Source organism: Cibotium barometz, chromosome 6 (assembly GCF_041138505.1).
Source record: "Cibotium barometz isolate CiBa-2024 chromosome 6, ASM4113850v1, whole genome shotgun sequence".
Taxonomy (NCBI): domain Eukaryota; kingdom Viridiplantae; phylum Streptophyta; class Polypodiopsida; order Cyatheales; family Cibotiaceae; genus Cibotium; species Cibotium barometz.
Genome location: NC_141051.1, coordinates 57,630,352 through 57,646,105, shown reverse-complemented (window position 1 = coordinate 57,646,105; position 15,754 = coordinate 57,630,352). Strand labels below are relative to the sequence as shown.

The 15,754-nt window shown below is 48.5% G+C and overlaps 1 protein-coding gene across 4 annotated transcripts in view; it reads left to right on the top strand.

Moving 5' to 3' along the window:
- Nucleotides 1-15,754, top strand: part of LOC147637894 (E3 ubiquitin-protein ligase SP1-like) — an 87,809-nt gene that overhangs the window by 33,391 nt on the left and 38,664 nt on the right. For 3 of the 4 annotated variants that reach the window (XR_015266109.1, XM_086799729.1, XM_086799730.1), the window contains 3 exons: nt 655-750; nt 846-983; nt 1,131-1,196. Coding sequence is in view for 3 of the 4 variants with exons in the window: in XM_086799729.1 (XP_086655855.1) it covers nt 655-750; nt 846-983; nt 1,131-1,196 (300 nt within the window). In the remaining variant the exon portion in view is untranslated. The remainder of the gene's footprint in view (nt 1-654; nt 751-845; nt 984-1,130; nt 1,197-15,754) is intronic. The other variant, XM_086799731.1, reaches the window with a different exon arrangement.

Below are 15,754 nucleotides of genomic sequence, written 5' to 3'. Positions count from 1 at the left end.
AGCTCTTGAATCACGTTCATGCTTTATGGAGTATGTTTTTGTCTCCCTTTATTTGGGATGCATTGGACTTATGGAACTCATGGATATCTCATGGATCGAAGATTTTTCTATGGATTTCTATTGGTGGCTGAAATGCCTGTAAAACTATTCGCAGCCGAAAGGGGGGGGCGAGAGAGGGGGGGCGCGGGGGCATCACTCCCCTCTTTAACTCACCCATTGACAAGATGATCCTAGGCAAACGCAGGAGGAGGGATCACACATAAGTTGTTTGCAGCATGCAACAGTTCTAACCAAGTTCTTTAGGAATTTAATTTCTTAAAATCACATTTTATCTTGCAATCCTTGTTCATCAATTGTTTGCTTTAATTGCTGTAATTTCTTCCACACTAGTCCCCTATCTAGGACCTATGCAAGCTTCTGCATTTTCTCTTACATAAGCTCTCATCTCGTCTCATTTCTGCTCTCTTGTTTTAGACTATTTTTCATGTTCGTAACACCCCATCAATATGTTATCTGTGCACTTTTGGAGTATTTTAGTTTTGACGTCCTTTCTGCTTGCAAGTTTTTGATGTCCTGCTTGTATTTGTAATGAGCTACTCCTTGTGTTAATGTGTTATGCACTTCTTAGTGTTGCATTGGTGTTGACTTTGTCAGGCAGAACAACATTTCTTGAAACACAACGAGTCTGGATCATGGATTCAAGATTCCGCATTGATGCTTGCAATGAGCAAGGAGGTGCCTTGGTATTTGGTGAGAACCTTACTCATGGTTGGAAGAGTTATGGTGTAGGAAAGAGTTGGCAAATAATCCTCTAATAATGTATTTGTTTGTGTATATGGTGCTAGGAGGATGGTACAGGCCGGGTTTTTATTGTCGGAGCTCGTGGGGCTTATGGTTTAGAGCTGCCAATTGCTAGTGAGGTTTTTGAGGAATCAGGTCGCTCACTTGTACGTGGGACCCTTGACTACTTGCAAGGGCTGAAGGTTGTATCTCAGTGACATGTTAGCTGCAATCCTAAAAGATCTTGCGAGTGATTATGTCTGTCTATTGGGATATTGCAGATGCTTAAAAGACCTTGCTCGTGAACTGAGATTAATGAGTGATTATGTCTGTCTATTGGGATATTGCAGATGCTTGGAGTGAAGCGGGTGGAGAGAGTTCTGCCTGTAGGCACAGCACTGACTGTAGTAGGTGAGGTAAGGGTTTCTTTTGTTTGTCTTAAGAGTGTTATACTCAATGCCATCTCAACTTTGTGACTACATTAGCTTTTAAGCATGAATAAGACTGTTAAGCTGTCAGACCCTTAGTCAAGCTAGGCCCCATCTTGTATGCCTAGCTTATGTGATGATTTATGACATGCATGTCCGTGGCTCATATGTGTTGTTCATGGTGCCATGGCAGAAAAGGTGACCTTGGATCTGATGAGTTCATTGGAATGCATGGGTCATCGCTGCTTTGCTGCTGTTATGTACACGATGCTAACCACATGGTTAGTTGGTCTAATTTGGGGTTAGGGGACCGTGAGGATTAGTGTACTAAGGTGTTTATAAGTGTTATTCCATAAGCTATAGCTATTTATGCGTCAATGGCTATTTATAGGTTGACTGAGGCTATATGAGTGGGATGAGCTTATGGTGTGGACTATTGTATTGTATTGTCGAACCTGTGCAGGATTCTATCTTAGGTTCCTCCTACTAGCAGTAGAAAGTTGGATCTGAAGTTCACCTTTTCATCCTTGAGGTGATTTGGGGATTATTAAAAGGTAGATATTCTTTGAGCGTTTTGTGTATTTGTTGATTAGGCGACGTGTCTTTTTTGTGGTGAAGATGCAGTGGATAGAATCTGTGACTTTTGGTAAGAATTGAAAGCCTATTACAGGCTAGATTTGTCCAAGGTCTAACTTTGAGATGCGGGATGTGGATGTGTTGTATCTTTTGATACTCGTGCTGTGACCCGTGTGGCTCGGGGGGGGGGGGGGGGGGTGGGGGGAGAAACCTTTTTATTGTGTGGATCCTCATGATTGTAGGCTACTTGGTGGGATACTAAGGATTGATGAGAAGGAATGATAGCATGACATTGGATAGTGATGTACACTTTCCAGAATTTTTCCAGTACTATTGTGATGGTTGTCATGATTGACCCAGTGATTCCTTCCTACACCTTTAGATTCAGGGACAACATAAGTTACCGCTGGATAGATTGTCCATGACCGTGTTAGGACCAAGGAATTTTGTCAAAGCTGTTGAAATCGCAATCGAGATTTGTCATAGCTGTGGTGAGTAGTGAAAAGTGACTATTTGTAGCAGCATGGTGGCCTTCTCCTTTCCTCTCAGTGTTGCCCCAGACACAGCATGGGATTGCAACTCTGTAGAGGAAGTTCTGCGTGATCAGATACTGGAGTTTTCTCACCACTTCAGTGACTTGGGGCTCACGGACCTATTGCAGACCCGATTACACTCAGCCCGCATGAGCTTGTTTGGTATAGGAGATTGGCGGGCGGATCCGGTCCACACCTCAGTTGAGGCGGTGCTACTGATTCTCCTCCATGCCGCCCCGAGGGTGCAGCCTACCTTTAGATACATATATGCAGAGGATTGGTCTCACGCCTATGCCCTGGACAGGGCGAAGGCGGAGTGGGGCTGGACACAGAGACAGGTCACCCTCTTTCTGGGGAGACTCCGCACCCGGACAGACAGTGACTATTCTCCCTCCAAGCCGGCGCCCAAGACTCACAGAATGGAGGGCAGATCATCCGGGCCGGCTGAGAGGGGTGAGCCAGTGGCGGCTGCTTCACTTGCCATAGCTCATCCATGAGGATCCTCTCATGGAACATCCAGGGTCTCGGTGGACATCGCTGCTACATTGGTCGGGGCAGACTTCGCCAGGAGATCCAGAGGGCTCTCGTTGGAGGACCCATAGATATCCTTTTCATCCAGGAGCACCACCTTTCTGCCGGGCGTACCCGCACCTGCGGGAAGATCTTGCCAGGCAGGAGTCACACTTTTTGGTCACCGGCATATGGCTCCCAGGGGAACCAGGGTGGAGCATGCATCTCAGTCAGCGAGCAGCTTCTATCCGAGGTTGTGGACTCTGGCACTCTGGTCCAGGGTCGAGCGCAGTGGATCATCCTTCGGGTTGGGGAAGACCGCATTGGCTTCCTCAACTTCTACGCCCCTAATGGGGCGACCGGGAGAGCCGAGTTCTGGAGCACCATTAGGCAGTCCCTCCCCTTGGCAGACCAGTGGTGCCTAGGAGGGGATTGCAACATGCTGGAGGATGCAGAGGACAGGATGGGGGGCAGCCAGGAGGCCATTCATGGGCCGGAGCTCGCTGCCTGGGAGGAACTAGTGCTGCAGGTGAGAGGCCAGGATCCGTGGACTCTCCCGGAGTTTGGTAGGTTGCAGGGGAGTCTATCTTTCTCGCGCTCGGATAGACGGGCCACAGGAGTTAACCTTTCCCGCATCGACAGGTTTTACATTGATGAGTGGGCTTGTAATAGAGGTGGCACTGTGGGCATACTTGCAGGCTCCTCGTTTTCAGACCACTTTCCAGTGCTTCTCCAGATTGAGGACCCTACGAGAGGAGAGCGGGGCCAGAGCGTCCGGGTTCCAGATTGTCTCATAGAGGAGCCCGAAATTGCGATCAGAGTTGAGCAGGTCTGGCAGGAGCTGCAGTTCAGGAGAGGATCGGCAGCCAGCGATCTTGCCAGTGGCTTGCAGGAGATGAGTCGGATGCTCAGACAGGCTGCCTTGGACCGTCTGGAGGCCTTCAGAGAGCAGGAGAGGAGCCTACGGAGGAGTCTAGCGTCCCTCCAGAGACTCCAGGAGAGGGATCCTACGAGCCCTTGGATCTCAGAGCAGATGGAGTCAGCTCGCACTGAGATCAGATCCATCGAGGAGAGGAGAGTGGAGTTCCGATTCCATGCTCGGGCTTCTTTTTGGACACAGGCTAGAGACAGAGTGACTCGAGATTTCTTTGAGGCGACAGGGCCTCGCTTCAGACGAGAGGGTCTCAGGCGTCTTCGGCAGGCTGATGGCCAGGTTGTGGTGGATCCCCCCAGGGTTCGGGCGATAGCCACAGATTTTTACAGGGATCTTCTCTCTGCTGAGCCAGCAGATGACAGGGTGAGAGAGGCTCGGGAGGCAGTCTGGAGCTTCACGAGACCGGTTGTGCCGGCCCATTTGCAGCACTCCCTTCTCTCCCCCTTCTCGGATACGGAACTGGAGGAGGCTCTTCAGGCATTACCTTGGGGCAAATGCCCAGGAGAGGACGGTCTCTCAGTGGCTTTCTTCCAGAGGTACTGGGGCCTCTTACATAGGGGCTTCAGATTGGCATTCCAGGAGATTATGGAGTCGGCAGTCATGCCGGATAGCATGGCAGAGGGGTTGATTCACTTGATCCCCAAAGAGGGAGGAGACAGACTGGAGATTAGACAGTGGAGACCGATCACCTTGCTAGGCACGGCCTACAAGGTCCTAGCTAAGGCGATCAGCAGGCGGCTTCAGCCTCACCTTCCGGACATCATCCACTCCATGCAGACAGGCTGCATCCAGGATAGGAGCATTCTGGATAACATTTTCTCTTTCTGGGAGGCTACGGCTTTGGCTAGATTTTGAGGAGGATCTGGCAGTGCTCCTTCTCGACTTCGAGAAGGCATATGATCGGGTGGACTGGGCCTTCTTGGAAGGCACTATAGAGAGGATGGGCTTCCCCCCTCAGTGGATCCGTGGGGTCTCTGCACTCTACACTTCGGCTCATAGCCAGGTGCTGATACAGGGCGTGCGCGGAGAGAGGTTCCAGCTCTCGCGCTCGGTGCGGCAGGGGTGCCCCTTGGCGCCCTTTCTTTTTCTTTTTGTGGCGGAGGCCATGAGCACTTTTTTGACGGCATAGGATACAGGTTTGCGGGGCCTCCAGCTTCCCATCCGCACCTCGGAGGAGCTCCTAGACTCGGATTTTGCGGATGACACTGCTGTCTATCTTCAGGGAGGTGAGGAGAACCTCCGCCGCTTCGCCTCAGCCATGGACAGGTTTTGCAGAGCTTCGGGCGCTTTGATCAACTGGCACAAGTCGTGTGGGTTGTGGGTCAGTTCTATGCCCCCCCCCGACTTGGAGGCCAGTTGATGGTTTTCAGTGGCTGCCCCCCGGCACTACAGTGCGTTATTTGGGATGCTATGTGGGCATTGACATATCTCCGGAGCAGCAGATAGCCCCCCTTCTTCTGAGCATTCGGAAGAAGCTTCTGTATTGGAGTACCGCTCGTTTATCTCTGGCTGGCCGAGTAGTTGTGGCCAACCAGGTTCTGCTTGCTACCATGTGGTACATCACTTCTTGCTGGGCCTTCTCTCGGGCGTGCATTGGCTAGGTGCAGAGGCTCATCAGGAACTTTCTTTGGTCCGGTGACGACGGGCGGCCCGCCAGGGCCAAGGTGGCATGGGCTGTGATCACTTAGCCGAGGGAGAGAGGCGGCCTGGGCATTGTTGATCCTATTTGCCAAAGCCGAGCTTTGCTTGGCAAGTTGGTAGTTCGTGGCCTCCTGCCAGGCGCTGAGCCGTGGAAGGAGTTTCTTGTTTCCAGGATGCTCAGCCGCACTCCTCTTAGCGGCCCCTCGACCCCCAGCATCAGGTGGATCTTTACAGAGCAGCGATCCAGAGGAGTGGGCCTTGGCTTCGAGGAGCGTTTTGCAGCTAGCCTTCTGAGGGCCTGGGCGCATCTGAGGCCGTCACTCTTCCAGACTCCCCCGGGCACCGATGAGGAGCGCCTGAGGCAGCCATTGATCTGGAACCCCTTGATTCGACTTCCCAGTGGCCATATGGTTGGATCGCGGTCTCACGTGTCGTGGGGCCCGTTGAGCTCCGGCCCAGCCCAGTCCCTAGACGACTGGATATGTTTTCAGCAGCTGCCTCTAGAGGCTCAGGAGAGGAGACTCAGTGGGATGAGGGGCAGAGAGTTGATGAGACAGGACATTGAGGCGGCCATCCCCCGGGAGTGGCGGACCCCAGTACAGGACCCTCCACCTCCACAGTGGATGGGTGTCTTTACTCGGCATGAGATCCTTCTAGTGGTCTGCGGCACAGCGGAGAGAGTCGCCCCACTCACTTTCGAGGTGGGAGAGGGTGGCCAGCTTCAGAGGACACGACTAGATTTGGATGGGCTCTAGGGTTGTATTCTTCAGAGGGTGCGGGTGGTCGGCTTTCATCAGAGACAGTGGCATGTAGACCCCTCACCGGCCTCGATAGGGGACTGTTCTTGGAGATTATGGGCTTGGGACAGCCGTGCCGCTCTCCCAGCCTCTATCTCTAGCTGATGTGATGAGACTCGTAGCTGTCCAATAGCAACGCGAGAGCTGTGTGTGGCATGTATACATCCATGTACCGCGGTCGATGTATAAACCCATTCCCTGAGATGCTCATAAAGTGGTCTCTGTAATACAGCATCTTCGGTGGTAGTGGGCTCTCTGGTGCTGTCCATGTCTCCTGTATGTAGTGCTGCCATATGTCCTGTCTCATCACTCTGTTCCTCTCATTGAGAGAGAGGTAACCCCGTGGAGCAGACTGATCATACTGAAAAGGTGGCAACTGCTCAATGTCTATCCCATGGTGTGAGAACCACTGTAGCATCTGTGCATACCAAGATCCAGTGTGTCCAGCCTCGGCCAGCTGTCTGGATGCCTCAAAAGCTCGGCGGGATAATCTCTCCGTGGGCATCTCCCTCATCCTGTATATAAAGGAGATCGTCTGGAACAATGCCTCCACTGCCATAGGTGGTGCAGCAAACTCAGCTCGAACAATGTCGTGCGGGACGGATGGTTTGCTGCGTATCATCCTCGAGAGCATCAAGATCTGTGGTCTCTCCAGCTGTACCCATGTGGAGGCTGCAAGCCCTGGTGCCCAAACCACTGTTGCATACATCAAGGCTGGTGTCACTAATGTATCAAAGAGCCACCCCTTTGTGCGGGGTTCCTGAAAATGTGCCTGATGACACTGACGCTCAAGGCCAGCAAGAGCTGCTACCCCCGGGTCACTCTGTCTCGGATTGCCTTAGCCATGGAGAAGCGTCCAGCTGAGCTAGTAAATGTGATGCCAAGGTAAACATAAGAGCTCACCACCTCGACCCGCCCTCCTGCTAATGTGAGAGTAGTGTGGCTCCTGACTGCGGGTGAGGTGTGGAAGATCATAACCTTGGTTTTCCCAAGGTTCACTGTGAGACCCTGCTGTGCGCAGAAGTCATCAAGAGCCACAAGGTGTCTTTGAAGCCCAACCTGCGTGTCGGATACCAAGACGATGTCATCAGCATAAAGCATAACATGGACAGTAATACCTGATAGCTCAACCCCAGAGCCTCCTCCCTGTGTGATGTAATCGACCACCTCATCAATATAGAGCCCAAAGAGCGTGGGGGAGAGCGGGCACCCCTGCTTCACACCAATGGTGCTAGCAACTGTGTCGGACAAGCCTCCTGGGCATCGGACTCTCCCAAAGACCTGCTCATATAGCCTGTATATGCCCCACATCATGTCTGAAGGTATGCCTAGTGTCTGTAGTCGCCGAAAGAGGCGCTCTCTGGGCACAATATCAAATGCCTTGCGGAAATCCACAAAGCAACAATAGAGCCGTTCCCTCCGTGCCTTGGCCTGATCAATCAGGCACCTCAATGTAAAAATGTGGTCGATGGTCGAGAAGGCTCGACGGAAGCCTGCCTGGCGTGCTGCTCTCAATCCCCCAACCTTTGCATGAGTGCTCAGCTCTGCCTCCAAAACTGCCCCATATAGTTTGGCCAATATATGGCCAATCATGATGGTCCTGTAGTTCCCGGGATCTAGTACATCTCCCGCTTTATGGATCGGCACAATAGTGTGCATCGTCCACTCAGCCCCGGAAACCCCTCTGACAGAGCTCTGTTGAAGAGATGAGCAAGAAATGGTGCCAATGTATCAATAGCATAGATGAGATGCTCTCCCTGTAATCCTGTATGATCTGTCGCCCGTCCATGTTGGAGTCGGCATATGGCCCTCCTAACCATAGGTGGGGTGAAGAAGGTGGAGACTGTGGAGCATGGCTCTGTGGGCTGTGGTATAGGGGGCTGTGTAGGCACATCATAAAGTCTCTCTGCATATGTCTGCCAGGTCTGAGGATCGGTAATAGGTGTGGGAGGACGGGGCTCTCTGAGTCTCCTCCAAGCAGCAGCAGCATCTCTGCTCAGGAGCATGTGATATGTGTCCCAGTATTGAGCCGCCTCATAAGCTCGCCGCTTACGGCGTGTGAGAGTATGCATCCTCCTGCCTGCCTGCCTCTGGGTGATCTCGCCGTGAGCCCTCTGCACTCGGAGACTGCGGTAAAGGTTTCTGCACTCATCATTATACGATCGGTTCTGGGGCATGCTCCCAGATGTAGGTGGCTGTCCTGTCTGTATGTGGTATGGGAAACTCCTCGCGGCTGCAAAGTGCAGTACATGTGAGAGTTGGGAGGTGAGCATAGCCATGGGTGCCGATGGATCTAAGGCAAATAGCTGATCATGAACATGATAGTCGTACACATCGGCTAGGTCCTGAGTGAAGTGGAAAATAGCGCGTGATGGCTATATGATGGGTGGGTGGGTCTCCAGTAAGCTCCTGAAAGTGAGGGATAGGTATGTATGATCCGCCCCAATGGGGCATGGTGGTACGGTGAAGTGAGACACCATATCTGCTGCCTCCCGGGATCCCATCACATAGTCCACTGTACTACTGCCGCCTCCCATTGGAAAGCAAGTCAAGTCACCTGAATCTGGCCACTGAGTCATCCCGTTGTAAATAATGAGATGGTGTTGGGCCCCAAGCTCCAGCAAATGTTGCCCATATCCAGTGCTGTCAGCTCCTCTGTCAGCAGAGATCCGAGTGGTCCCCGTATCCTCTGTAGCTAGCGGCTCTAGTCTCAAGGGATCCTCAAAGTCATAGATCTCGCACTGTCTGCTCTGAGTCCGTGCATTGAAGTCCCCCATCAAGAAGACTTCTCCCAGTGTCGAATAGTATGAGATCTCCTCAAATAAGACAGAGTATGGAGACTCACTAGCCAATCCATCTGGTCTCCGAGAGGCGTAAGCTAATCCACATGTATCTCGCCTCCAAGTCTCGTGCTATGACTCGAACATGCTCATGTAACCCATGTCTGAAAAGCACTGCAATACCTCTTGAACCTAGGGAGGTGGCCTATCTCATCCCCTGTCGGTGAGCTGATTCCCACTGATAACCCTCAACCCGTGGTAAGCCCCTCTCCGGGCTCTCATGTGTCTCTGTCATCAAGATGATATCCTGGCCCTCCATCACCTCCTCAAGTCTCCGTGGATGTGTCCATAGGACTCCATTACAGTTCCAGACTGCTATGTGTATCTCTTTGTCTTCATGTTGTTTCCTCCGTGTCTCATAGGCCAGATGGCGCTATTCGACCCTCTTCCCATCAATGTAGATGTGACCATCCCTATAACGTGCCTTCTTCCCTTCTTTGCGTGCCGCCTTGATCTTCGGCATGCATAATCTTCTATGCTCCAGCTGCATCCATGTGAGGTCATCATCAAAGTAGATGGGGTCCCTTGGCAAGCTCCTCAAGATAGCCCGTCTTCTCATAAAGCTCATCCTACTCTCCTCGTCCGGGAACTGTAGCACTAAGGCCTTGCCTTTGGTGGAGTCCTTTGGGATTGTCCTCCATACTCTAGTGAATGGGAGCGGCTCATCCTCCTTTAGTCCCAGCTTGGTACATAGGTTCCGCCCGTCAATCTCGGGCGTGGAGGCAGTGCTCTCTGGTATCCCTGTGACTCGGATGTTGAGGCGCCGGATCCGTCGCATCTTCTCTTCATCAAGAGTAGACTGCATCATGTGTACATCTTCTTGTACCTCCTTGATGTTCTTCTTCATCACTTGTACATCTTCTTGCACCTCCTTTTTTATGTTCTTCTTCATCACTTCTACCCATCCTTCGCGGGCCGCCTCCATTTTCCTCTCGATTGTGTGGGTGAGGGTTTTGGTGATCTCTTCTTTGATTGCCTCTTTGTCCACCTCAAGAGTCTCTCCTTCCTCCCGTGGACGATCGCATAAGGATGCCACTTCGCCCTTCAAAAGGTTGATTTCCTCCTGCATGGCGAGCTTTTCCTTCTCCCACTCCTCTTGCATGGTAAGCTTCTCTTCCTTCCATATTTCTGCTTCGGCCTCGAGCTTCCCCATGCGCGTCAATAAGTCCTTCTTGATGGCGGTGATGTTGCTGTCCAGTGTCTTCTTCTGGTCCTTGATAAGATCCCTAAGGATATGATCAAGCTGGCTGATTTTGTCATCTACAGACCCTCCCATTGTAGAGGGAGGGAATGTTTGAAAGGAGCAGGTAGATATGTGGGAAAGAAAGAGAAGAAATGGATGAAATAGGGTTTAGGGTTTAGGGTTCTACACCCACTATTGGGCACTAATGACGTTAGTGGGGATGTCGTCGTATCTAGTCCATAATATGCATAATGGAGTTGATAGTTATATAGTCTTGTGGGTTGACTACCATGAGTATATAACATGCACATTCCTAAAAGGTGAATTTGGGCATGTTCCTGGATTCATCTAGGTATATAATTCAGCCGTATTAGCGGACATGCAGATTTCACATTGTGAAGTTTTCGTCTAAGTTGTGGCCAGTTGATATTGTGCTTATTCTTTCTATCTTTAGCGGTGCATTTGCCCTATCAACTACTTATTTGCTGTACTAATTCTTTCTATTTGCTACTTCCCTTAGTGCTAACCTTCATTATGGCTGAGTCTGCCCTGCATCTCCGGAGGTTTGACAGAAACTCAGTACGAAGTGCTTTGTGTGAATATATGCTCTTTTGTGTGTGTGTGTGTGTGTGTGTGTGTGTGTGGAGTGCGTGTGAGAGCATATCTTGATACCGAGTTCTACACCCACTATTGGGCACTGATGATGTTAGTGGGGATGTCGTAGAATCTAGTCCATACTATGCATAATGGAGTTGATAGTTATATAGTCTTGTGGGTTGACTACCATGAGTATATAACATGCACATTCCTAAAAGGTGAATTTGGGCATGTTCCTGGATTCATCTAGGTATATAATGTTATATTGGGTAGATTGATGTAATGCTAACCTAAAAGTGATTGACATTCATGTAGGAGGCTAGTTATATCAAGACCGGGCCAAGGAAGGAATTGATCACTCTAGCTTGGGCTTAAACGTCTAAAAGAGATCTTATATGGAGTATATCCTAGTGGTATGGGACGTTAGGATCCATTGCATGTAGGATTCCTTGATGCATTTATATTTCTGTTTGGGTGTTAGTTGATCAAAGGCGAGAAGGGTTGATTTTTAAATCAACTATAGGGAAGGGGGAAGAAATAGATTAAGGGTTGATGATTGGAGTGTTGTTGCTTGTTTATTGTAACTATGATTGGATCTATGATTGATGTGGTGAAATGCTTTGTTTCGTCACTAACGTGGTGAAGTTGTTATGTTTTGCGAGTTGAGTGATGTTGTGGGAAACCGACAGGCACATTGATTCAATTAGCTAGTGGATCTTGGCGCTCACGCATATCATCTTTTTTACAAAGATCCGTACTCAGAACATGTATCATGATATTGAGATCAATTGATTGGGTTGATTTATTCTTCCAAGGTGAGACCATTTGTGTGCCGGATGTAATGGCTAGCAACTTTATTATACCTTGAGGAACATTTGGGAGTCTGAACTGGTGGATTATGGATTTGTAAAACATATATGGGGCATATCTTGCTGGTATGGGATGCTAGGATCTACCATGTGTGATTTTATTGGCCTTGATGAGGCATATATTTTAGCCTTTGATGCGGTAGATGTCGAGGACTATGTGGTAATGTGTTGATTGGTGGGGTTATTATAGATCTAGCTAGTCCCAGTAGAGCACTAGATGCTATTTTGTATGACGTTTACCTTGGCATAGTGATTGAGAGTAACTCAAAGTTTTTGGACACTTTAGTAGTCAGTGATTGACTAAGTTGCGTTCGTGCTCGTGATGATTGTCCTCAGTCTGTTAGGCAACATAGGTGATGTATTAGATCTTGGTGAAATGTTATATGCATTTGGACATCAAGAGACCATTTGATTGATCAGAATTGCCTATGATGATGTCAGTTGAGCATATGAGCCTTGGTGAGAGCTAGGTTATGTTTAGGGTGGGCTCTGGTAGTTTGGTTTTCCCTGTAGGGGTGTTCTAGTTTGAACATAGTCTAGATATGTTTTCTTAGTGGTGTTCAGTCTCGACAGTTATGAACATGGTCTTGCTGTGTGCATTCTCTGATGTTACTCATGATGAGAGTGCTGAGATACCTGATTATTATACGATTCTCGGGTAAGGAACTATTTGTTGATCATCCTTAGTCTGATGGGCACTCGAAGTCATAAGTCTGTGCCATCTGCTATTGCGAGGATCACCTCACCAACTCCCTTGACTGGATAAGAAGAATTGTTTGCACATGTTATCGTTTTGCCTTCAGGGGCAGCCATAAGCTTCTTAAACAAATTTCTTTGAGGGTAATGTGTATAAAAGCACCATTGTAGAGACATATGTTGTAATGATGTATCATAATTGCAAGTAAGAAAAGTCCCCATCCTGCACAAGATTTACTGATGCATCATCTTTCACTGCAGGTGATGAAGAAGAATCTATAGCTATGCCGCTTTCCTTTTTCTTCTCCTTTGCAAGCTGCTTTCTGCACTCATTTACATAGTGACCCGGCTTTTTGCAGCAGTGTTTCTTGAGCTTGCCTGCAACATTCTTAGCCTTTTGTGAAGGCTGTCCCAAATCAGCGTTTGGCTTAAAACTGCTTTTGGCTTTTCCTTTTTCCTTGCCTTGGGCAGCAAAAGCCCCACCATTGCCATGCATGACGGAATATTTGTTCTTCTGATTCTGCTCCTCCTATAGTAACAAACCAACCAGCTCTTCAAACAGGATTGGTTCCAGGTTTCCCCACATAGACAGAGTGAGCAATGTGTAGAATTTCAGGTAAGTTTCTGGCAGTGATGCTAGTGTCCTAGAGACCAACTCCTTTTCGGGAATGACCTCATCAATGTTAAGCAACTGCTCCCAAAGATCTTGGAACTTCCTAAGATGATCATCCATGCTATCTCCATCTTCCATGGACACATCTTCCAACTCCATTTTAAGAAAGGCAACTCTGGCTTCATTCTTAGCCTTATACATGGTCTCCAATACATCCCAAGCTCGCCATGAGGTCTTGCAAGACCTGATATGCAATATAATTGATCGCTTTACTAACAAAGCAATAAAAGCCATCACTTGGGCATCACAAGCATTTTTCTCCTGTGAGAGAGGAGCAGGTGTTGCAGCTTGCTGAGCACCACGGCCAGGTGTGTTAGATACTGTGTGTGTAGGGCGTACATCTTCACTTGAAAGAGGCCAGTTGTAGCTACACACAACACATAGATCACATAGAGATGGTGAGAGATGGAGATGCAAATGTGTGGATTGCATTGGGATGTGTGGAGCATGTAGGTCAACTCTATAATATCATAATACAAATAAAGTGAGTGGTGTCCTTTCACATCAGATCTCCAAGGGAAAAAATCCAAAGGGAAAAAGTGTCCTTGGTTAGCCCATGTTCACATGTGGCACTACTCATATCATACATGCCAATAGTGACCACCTAATGCTGTCCCCACTTGGATCTTACTCAATCGAGAAAGGTTAATGCAAATCCAGAATGATTAAAATTTAAAACCGGTCCCATTATGATCGTTTTTTTATGCTTTTCAAAAGCCTCTTTTTCCTTTGATATCCACTGAAAAGTGACCTTTTTCTTTGTAAGATCATGTAATGGCGAAGCAATTTCAGTAAAGTGCCATATGAACCTTCTGTAATATGAGCATAACCGAAGAAAACTCACTGATTGCAACTCAGGCCAATCCCATATGGCCTCTATCTTAGCATAATCCATTTGTACCCCTTTCTTGGATACTATATGACCAAGATAATGGATCTGAGACAAAAAGAATTTACTCTTTTTGCCATTTATATAGAGCTTGTGAAGTTGAAGTTCTTCAAACACTGCAGCCAAATGGTCTCTATGCTTGGCCTCATTCTTTGAAAACTCAAAGTAATCAAAGAAAGTCCCTATATACTTACAGTGTTTTCTAAAAATGCGATCCATCATGCGATTAAAAGTGGTAGGAGAGTTGGTAAGACCAAAAGGTACCACCAAAAACTCATTTTGAAAGCCGTCATATGAACAACTTGCGGAGCCACTCTAATCTGATGGTAGCCACTCTTCAAGTCAATACGGCTTAAACATGCAACTCCTTCCAACTTATCCAATATGACATACGGTAAATGTCATCTTTCTTTTGCACCATAGTCACCAGAAACGTTTTGGGGTTTTTGAGGTTTCGGGACAAAACGTTTCGTCTTTTGGCTAAGAAACGCAGAGGTTTCATAGTTTTTTCTATATAAATACAATAAAATGGTTTAGAACTTGTAGTTTATAGAATTATTTGTAGGCCTACCTAGTGCTAGCTAGACACTTAAAATATGGTAAAAGCTTAGGCAATTGTGGTCACAATTGGGCAATTGGGGAGTTGAGGAATTGTGACTCGTGAGAAATTGGGCAATTGTGAGAAATTGGGGATTTATGAGAAATTGGCCAATTGAGAATTTAGGGAATTGGGAATATTGGGGAATTTGTGAGAAATTGGGGGGGAGAGGAGGAGGAGGAGGAGGAGAAGAAGAAGAGGTGAGTGCAGATCGCGTGCAAGAGAGAGAGAGAGAGAGGATGTTTGGGCTGCAGGTCGCGCGCGGAGAAATGAAATGAAATGCTATATTAACGTCTCTAAGAGGCCATAGTGGCCTATGAGACCAAAACTGAGAGAGAGAAAGAGAAATGAAATGTTATATTAACGTCTTCAAAAGGCCAAAGTGACCTAAAGTTACAACCATGTGACATCTGATACACTGTCTAGAAAAGAAAAGAAAGAAGTGAAGGTAAGTATCTAGCCCTACAATACATCAGTAGGGAGCATCCGGAAGCAGCAACTAGGGAGAGTGGGAAGCTAATGCTACTAGTCAAAATCGGGTACATGAGTACATGGATACATGAATACATGAATATGGGGGAGTACAAAAGTGACAGTGAGTACAACAGTATATGGCTGGAGTGGTAATCATCCTAGGAGCTCTAGCATGGGTCTCTGCCGGATGGCCTCGATATCTGCCATAGTGAGATGCCTGGTTGGACGAGCCCGATGCCTCGCAATGATGCTCCGAATCCTCCGGTATAGGCATCATCTCCGATGTGAGGATCCGCGAACCCTCGGGCGTCTGGATGTGCCCAACTGGATAGCTCTCTCAACTAGAGTGCCCACTGCTGGGCTGTCGGCTGTGTGTCCTCCTGGGTAGTCCCTCTAAAGAGAGAGAGTTGTATTAACGTCTTCAAAAGGCCAAAATGACCTATGAGACCAAAAGGTTACATCATATCCATGAGGGACATCATCCTGGGTACAAAATAGTAATAAAGAAAGATGACAAAAAATCTAGAACTATAAAATCTGATCTAGGTACATGAACAAAGAGCTCTCATATCACCCTAATACATCCCTCATGGGCCGCTGTGACATGGTGCTCAAGGTGGTAAAACTGAGCTGGCGCGCGAAGGTCCTGCGATAATAGGAGACGATGGCCCGGATCCTCCTATGGTGGCATGGCCGTAGGCGAGGGCCATGGGGTTTGGGGCGTTGAGCTCTGCAT